At 34.4% G+C, this 8552-nt stretch overlaps 1 protein-coding gene across 1 annotated transcript; it reads left to right on the top strand.

Annotated features, from left to right (window-relative positions):
• Window positions 1–4269: 4269 nt before the first annotated feature.
• Window positions 4270–5264, top strand: LOC141649226 (uncharacterized). The gene is made up of 2 exons (XM_074457920.1): window positions 4270–4547; window positions 4703–5264. The coding sequence occupies exons 1-2, from the start codon at window positions 4270–4272 to the stop codon at window positions 5262–5264; spliced, it is 840 nt and encodes a 279-aa protein (XP_074314021.1).
• Window positions 5265–8552: the final 3288 nt, after the last annotated feature.

The raw sequence follows: 8552 nt of genomic DNA, 5'->3' as shown, positions 1-8552 counted from the left end.
ACTACTACTACTATAATAAGAAGTAGAACATTACTAATAATAATATTAATGCTAGTAATTATACTAATTTGAGTGATTAACTAGGTAGCCACCATGAACCACAGTACACCATCAATTTTACTAGGTGAAATAATGGAGCACCAATTTGCTAGATTGTTGTTCAAAGTCTAGCCATGTATCATCCTAATTTGAGTGATTATGTAGCCACCACGAAGCAACAACAATCCTAATTTGATTAATTAGATAAATAAAAATCGACAGACCCTATTTTCATCTTTAGCAAACAAATAAAATTTGATTGATTAATTAAAACTCAACAAATTATATTAATAATTGATAAACAAGTGAATTAATTTATTATTTGATAAATTAGAATCCATCTTGTATGTTTTAAGTCATTTGAGCAATTAAATTAAGTTTTAGGGAAAAATATTGATTCAAGAGTCCATTTGGTTCAGTTTTAGGTGAAAAAGGTACAAAATAGAATGTTTATGAAAAAATGTATGTGAAAAAGTAAAGTTCGTATATGAAAAAATAATTAGGTCTTAATAATAGTAATATTAAAATTAACAATGTTATTAATAATATTATTAATAATTAATATTCATATTCATATTAATAATAATATTAGTAATAGTATTAATTTTATTAATATGAATATTATTGATTTTAATAACTATAATATTCAAAATGATAACAATAATGAGGATGATTAATTAATTAATAATAATAATAATATTATTAATAAATAAATAATATTAAAAATATTAATAAAAACTACTAAGTTTAAGATGTGCAAAATTGAAATGGACTAAATTTAGTGGAGTTTGAATCAATGAATGGAGTTGAGTTGAGTTTGATCAACTAAAATGAATAGAGTGAAAAATTTGAATCAATCGAAATGAATCAATCAATAAAGTGAAATTTTGAATCAAGTGAAAAAAAATAAGTCGATAAAACAGGCCTTAGTGTGTGTTTGACCTTACTTTTCAAAGTGTTTTTGGATTTAAAAACATTTTTTTGCCAAATATATCATAAATTTAAAAGTTAATAGTAAATTATCAAAAGTTCAAATACCATGTTTTTGCCCATAAAAATAGGAGCATCTTTGATATTTTGTTTCTTGAAAACTACTTTTAAAAAATTAGCTTAAAAAATAGAAACTCACTTTAAGCAAACTATGCCAAACATGCAATAACTTACGGAAAAATTGTCTCTTCAATTTTTTATTTTTTATTTTCTTACACTTAAAAATTGTCTCTTCAATTTTTTATTTTTTATTTTCTTACACTTATTAGTTGTCGTACACACCCATAATCTCGCTTGTCCACAACTTAAACCCGCATTTAATTATGCTTTGACTTAAAAGGTTATGAGTTATGACCATATCTATTGAATTATATGCTACCTTTACAATTGAAATGCAGTAGCTACATATTTTATCTAAACTTGATTGTACAAAAGATAAAATAAAGATTAAAAAATGGTGGAATTGTGATTAGGACCAAAGAGATAGGAGTAAATAATGGAGAGTAGGACCGTTATCTTACTTTATTCTTTTGGTAAGGATAGCAATAGCAATTAGCAATGGCTTTGGTAGTGGAAACACATATGGTGTTGGAGTGTTGCGGTGTTTTTAAGAAATTGTAGGTGGGTTAGGCACAACTGATACATTTGTAGTTGTTGCATTCCAGTTTATGATTTGCTATTACGATTTGGAGATCAAGTTTTGTTATACTCCAAATGAAACTTAAAGAGGGTAGAGTTAGTTTGATTAGGTCTTTCGGTGGGGCTCATTTTGAAGCTACGCAGTAATATTTCAACAAGGAAAAGAAAAACTATTCAACCTAAAGACTTAGTTATCCTGAGGTCTATGCGCTTGAGGCTTGGTGTTTTGATCACGTCGAATGTAGTGGTCTGGTTAAAGAAAGCTGGGGAAGAAAAGATATGGGTGATGCTCCTCGCGTTCTTTTGGCAAAATTACGTCGTATAAATACCGCTTTTAGAGTTTGGGCTTGTAACAAAAAAGACGAATGGGGACTGAAGTGGAGTGCTTTTGATCAGGACCTTGAGTCCTATCTGTTGGATATTGAGAAGGGTGGTAATACTCTTAATTACGAATCATGTCACAAAAAACTTATGGAATTCTCTATTGCTGCTGGCACTTATTGGCGTCAACGTACCAAATTGAAATGGAATTGTGAAGGTGACACGTGCACAAAGTATTTTTTCAATTGGGTTAAAGGACGATCTGGTGCTAATCTTATCTTGGGTATTAAGAAGGAGTCTAATGAATGGATTTTTGATATGAAGGAGATTGGTGGTTTGTTTCATAAACACTTCTCCACTATATTTCAGTCTTTTTCTGAACCTGAGTGTTTTGAGGATTACTTAAATAAGTACGGTTACTTATTTGATAATCTGAGACGTAAAGTTGGCATGGAGGAGAGAGCTAAATTGGGTCGTGCTTATTCGAAGAATGAAGTGCGTAGGGCTGTTTTCCAATTAGGACCTCTAAAATCACCAGGTCCTGACGGTATTCCGGCGGTTTTTTACCAAAGGTATTGGTCTATTGTTAAGAATGATGTTATTAAAGGAGCTCTCAATATTCTAAATTCGGGTACTGTGCTTAAGGATTTTAATAAAACTTTTATTGTTCTTATACCGAAAAATGATTGCCCAGAGAGAGTTGGAGATTTTCGACCGATTAGCCTATGCAATGTGATTATGAAAGTGGTCACAAAGTGTATTGCTAATAGATTAAAAGGGGTTATGGATGATCTTGTTAGTCCATTTCAAAGTGCCTTTGTTCCTAATAGAAGCATTGCAGATAATATTGTCATTGCCCAATAAATCCTTCATGTTATTAATCATAGGAGTTATGGCAAGAAGGGTATGATGGCTTTAAAGGCAGATATGAGTAAAACCTATGATAGATTGAACTGGAATTTTATAAGAGGGGTGATCTCGTACCTAAATTTGCCGGAATCTATCGTTCAACTTATTATAAGTACTATTGAATCTGTGTCTTACGAAATTCTGTTGAATGGTGCACCTATGGAAAAAGTTGAACCTTGCTGTGGGATTAGACAAGGTGATCCTCTATCCCCTTATATTTTTGCGCTTTGTACGGAAGTCCTATCTCAAATGATTCTCTACGCTCAGGATGTCAATCTCATTAAGGGTATTAAAATTTGCAAGAACGGGCCGGAAATCTCTCATTTATTGTTTGCGGATGATTCACTCTTCTTTATTCGAGGTGACTATGGGGATCTGGACTTTCTTATGAATATTATTGATGAATATTGTGTTGCTTCTGGTTATTGTCTTAATAAGGATAAGTCCTCTATTCTCTTCAGTCCAAATTGCTCACTTATGACGGTCCAGAAGTGTTTGACGGAGTTTAAATTTACTCCCAAGCATGACCTTGGCAATTATCTTGGCTTACCAACGAGTACTGGGTCTTCTAAGAGGTATTTATTTAAATTTCTTGTTGACAAGACTAAGCGAAGGCTATCCTCCTGGAATAACATCCTTCTCTCCTCGGCTGGTAAATTGACTCTCATTCGTTCTGTTCTCTCTTCACTATCTCTTTTCTCTCTATCAGTATTTCGTATACCGGTAAGTGTAACATCAAAGCTTCAATCCTTGATGGTGCATTTTTGGTGGAGTGGAACTAGAACTAATAAGTCTATTCATTGGTGTAGTAAAGAATTCCTTAGTAGGCCTGTGGGAGAAGGAGGTCTTGGACTTCGCAATATTGGATGTTTTAACCAAGCCCTTCTTGCCAAGTCTGCTTGGAGAATCTTATGTGTTCCGGGAAGCCTTATTAGTAAAGTTATTGGTCCCAAGCTTGGTGTTCCAGATGATTTTTTATTCCAGAACCGTTGGAAGGCTCCTCAAGCGTCATCATGGGCTCTTAAAAGTCTTGTCTGGGGCTCCGATCTCATCTATAACAATATTGCTTGGACTATTGGGTCTTCTTCTCGTCTTAATGCTTGGAAGAGTAAATGGATTGAGGGCTATAGTCTACATGATCTTTGTGGGGATATTTTTAATACCCCTACTGACTCCACGCTACTGGTTGGTGATCTTCATGATAATCATCGAAGATGGGATCTCTCTTCTCTTGGCTTCGATCCGGGTGAAGAAGTTACAAAGAAAATCCTCGCAACTTATATCCCGTGTCAACCCTCTGATGACTCCTTCTACTGAAAATTCTCTAAACATGGTGTATTTACAGTCAAGTCGGGATACTATGTTGCCGCTATGGCCTTATCTAATGGGTCTTCCTCGAATACTAATCGCTCTAGAATGTCTGCAACTATCATGACTTTCTGCAAATCAAAGCTCTGGAAGTTGCCGATCTCTAACAAACTAAGGGTGTTTCTATGGAAATTTATGGCTAACGCCCTTCCAGTGGGCTCTGAATTCCTCAAACGAAAATTGAATTGGCGCTCCTCGTGTACTCTTTGTGATGAATCATCTCCTTGTGTGGAATCTATCTCTCACCTTTTCAGAGATTGTAGCTTTGCGAAGGCTCTGTGGTTTGGCTGTCCTTTAGGATTTAGAATCACGGGGGGATTGGACATTGATGTTAGGGTTTGGGTTATTAACTGGGTTACTTATTTTTTAATTCGCCCAGATCCTAACTCCCTCCTTTTCCCCTTATTGCTACCCTCTGGAGAATTTGGTGTTGTAGGAATGATATGGTCTTCAAAAACCGTCGTCCTTGGCCTATAAGTGCTCTCAGTTCTATCCTTGGTGACATTCAGTGCATGAATGAGGCTGTGTGTAGTAAGAATGCTAGCTTCCTTAGTGTGCCTCTGTTGAACTTCTCTCTTGAAGTTGGTCTAACCAAGAGGATTAGGAACTCCTTCCCCTATTGGATTGTTGGTGGACCCGGGTGCGGAAATGTTTGCACTGTCAAGTGTGATGCTGCTTGGAGGGCTGATAGAAGTTCTGGCATGGGGTGGTGCTTGCTGGATGGTAATGGAACTTTAAGGAATACCGCTCATGCTCGTTCGTTTGCCTCTTCTGCCCTACATGCTGAAGGACATGCAGCTATCATGGCTCTCAAATGGGCCTTGGACGAAGGGTACCTTCATGTTAGACTTGTTACGGATTGTCTTATCTTGGTTATGCAGGTTGCTGGAGCAGAGAAGGCAATCACATCTTTTAATTGCATTATCCAAGATTTAAAGTCTATTGCGGCTCAATTTCATTGTTGCTCTCTTAGTTTCTGTCCTAGGGGGGGTGAATAGGATAGCTCATAATCTTGCTCAAGAAGCTCTTTTGTAAGCTATGCTATTTGATGCTGTCAAAAAAAAAAAAAAGACTTAGTTATCTTCTAGATTTGTACGAAATAACAAACATTTGAACATATATTACGTCTAGTACGAGTACCAGACTTTGTACTCCAACTACGGATGGCGATCGGTAGGGTATGGATAGGGTTTTATAAAACTCATACCCGTATCCGTATTTTCACGATGGACTCATATCCAACCCTTACCCGTTAGGTCTGAAATTCGTAGACCCATACCCGATCCTAAAAGGTTTGAGTAAGGTCTTGGTTTACCCATAGTTCTGATCTCTCTTAATTTACAGTGCAATTTTTAACTTAGAAAATACGATTTGGTTTTAAAATAGGGTGGTGCTCTTTCATGGACACGATTTACTCAATCATGTACACAATTGACCTTTTTACCCTTCCCAATTCTACACTATTTTTTCAGTTTTAATCTCATCTCAATCAATCTCTTTAATTTACTCCCTCCAACTATCAATCACCAACCAACCACCACCACCCCTGCACCACCCCCCTCCTCTTTACCATTTTCTCCTCCCCGAACCACCTCCACTTACCCTACGCTCCGCCGGAATACCCGCCATACAGTGACCATCTCCCATACCTCCTCAATCGCGCACCAACCAAACACTCTCCTCCCGCGCCACCAGCCTTGCTTCCCTGTGCGCCACCCTCTCTCACCTCTTTACCTTGCGCGACCGCCATCCGCTCCATCCCTCTCTACCTCTGCCACAACTCAACCACCCCAAGCACCCTTTATTGTAACCCTTGTTTTGAGAAACCCAGATGTTACCAACTATAATTAAAATACATTTATTATATTAAAATAAAAAATTGAAACGTACTTAATGAAGTTAGGGGCAATCAGTTTTGCTTAATTAAAATGAATGAAATTAGAACAATCAGTTGTGCAATATGAGAATTATAATTCGTAATTGATTAAATTAATGAAGTTTTGATTACTTTTGAAAAGGAGAGAAAAAGAGAGATTTTGTTTTTAAAAGGGTAACATATGGAAAAATAATGGCAAAAAGTCCTTAAATGAGTAATTCTTGTCAATCATGAAAGAGCAACTACGTTAAAATATCATGAAATTTATTGAAAGTGTAACAACAAAGACAAACAACAAAAAATTTTCATGTTTACATTCACAATATATCAAAACACCATACACGTAACTTGAAAACAATCATTCATGACGTCGATTATGAATGACAACGCCAACCGAGATGATGACAAAGATGGATATTGAGTGCAGGAAAAATGATTGATAGAAAATATAATGTAGATAAACTTAAAAGTTTATACTTTAACTGAAAAGATTAAGCTAAATATATAAGGACTTTTACTAAAATGGCCATTTTCATTAAAGTATTTCCCAAACTAACCATTTTCAAATTTTAATTCCCATTTTAACCATTGTTAAGGTTTTAACAATATATTTGATTTTGACAATGACTAGTTTGGGAAATAATTTGGGTAAAATGGCTAATTCGGTAAGAGATCTATACAATATCAAAAATTAATTTCTCGTAATTGCAGTTAGTATGTACTCCGTTTATATATTTTTCCAATATCGCATGGATATTAACAGACTTATACTTTTCTTTCCAATATATAGGTGCTGTTTGACCTTGCTTGTGTAAAATAGTTTTCCTTCTTAAAAGGGTTTATTCACAAGTTACTCTTTGGAAAAGTTTTGGTTGTTTGGCCATACTTTTGTAAAAGCGGTTTATATAAAATGTATAAGTTTGGCCTAACTACTTTCATACAACTTTTGTTTTGCTTTTTTTGGCTGTTTATGTGAAAAGTAGAAGTAGAAGTAGAAAATACTTACTTCTACTTTTGGGGGTGATTAATGAGTTTTTAACTTTTTAAAAGTGGTTTTAAAACTCCTAATTTATATTAGGGTGTTTGGCCAAGCTACTACTTTTTCAATTACAAAAACACTTTTAAAGCTTGGCCAAACAACATCTTAATTTTTTTTCTAATCCTATTTTTGCAAATGTCACACTTATGTTAAGTCACTTATATAGTTATATATGAGTATAATGTATGATTATATAAAAAACATGTGACGAGAATCGACTTCTTCCTCTATTTAATAAATCAGCCTTAGTCATTTGCGATTCTTACGAAAAGGAAAACCAACATTTAAATTATGAGCAAAGTGATAAAGTTACAACTAAATATTAAAAACCTCAAATATAACAATAACTAAAACTAAAAATTATGTCCATTTTACTTCTTCCTCTATTTTATAAATCACCCCATTTATTTATTTTTATTTCCATAAGATAACATATTTGTTACGAAGTACTGTTTTACATTTACAGTAACTTTTATATGAAAGACAGATATGCTCAGTGAAAAATTATAAAAATTAGAATAGTAAGTAATATAAAGATTTTAAAAAGGCACACATATTTAAATATCCATGGATTGATGAAAAATATATACTCTCTCCTATTCTAAATAACTCTCCCTCTTTCCTTATTCATCTATTCACAATACCTTCCTCCTTTCCTTATTTAGTAAAGTTTTATACTTATTTTAATCACCTCACACCACAGCAATACCCCACAATACCATACTTTATGTTATTTTAATCACCTCACCCACAGCAATACTTATTTTAATCACCTCACCCCACAATAATACCCCAGAATACCTTCCCTCTCTCCAATTCCCTCACTCTACCACAATACTTTAGCTTATTTAATTCAAACACCCCTAATTCTCGTGCCACTTTCCAATGGGGAGGGTTATTCAGAATAGGAGGGAGTACATACTAATTGCCATCATGAAAAACTAAATAATTTTGATATTGTTGTATTTTTTTTTTTACCAAAGTAGCCGTTTTGCCAAATTTATTTCCCAAAATAGCCAGTGTCAAGATTGATTATATTTTTAAAGTTTCAAAAATGGTTAGAATGGTAATTAAAATTCAAGAATGGTTAATTTGGTAAATACTTTAGCAATAATGGTCATTTTAGCAAAAGACCCAGATATATATGTATAAAGATTTAAAGAGTCTAAGGGTATGGTTATAGGTCTGATCTCCGACCTATATCCGTAACCGATTTTTTATGTATAGACGCATACACGACTCATACCCGTACGAGTCCGTAATAAGAAGAACCGTACTCGATCTATTAGGGTAAGACCCAAAGGGTCTGGGTAGGGTCTTGGACACACTGACATCCCTAACTTCAACCAGGTATGAAATATTTAAATTTGA

The sequence above is a fragment of the Silene latifolia genome, chromosome 3, assembly GCF_048544455.1.
Source record: "Silene latifolia isolate original U9 population chromosome 3, ASM4854445v1, whole genome shotgun sequence".
Lineage (NCBI taxonomy): Eukaryota > Viridiplantae > Streptophyta > Magnoliopsida > Caryophyllales > Caryophyllaceae > Silene > Silene latifolia.
Note: the sequence above shows the minus strand (reverse complement) of the source record. Positions and strands in the feature narration are given on the sequence as shown.

Bases quoted from the DNA above. Each gene is read 5' to 3' on its own strand.
- LOC141649226 (XM_074457920.1), top strand. From the start codon at position 4,270: ATGGCCTTATCTAATGGGTCTTCCTCGAATACTAATCGCTCTAGAATG. The intron at 4,548-4,702 runs GTTTGGCTGTCC...TTGGTGTTGTAG, and splicing joins AGCTTTGCGAAGGCTCTGTG to GAATGATATGGTCTTCAAAA.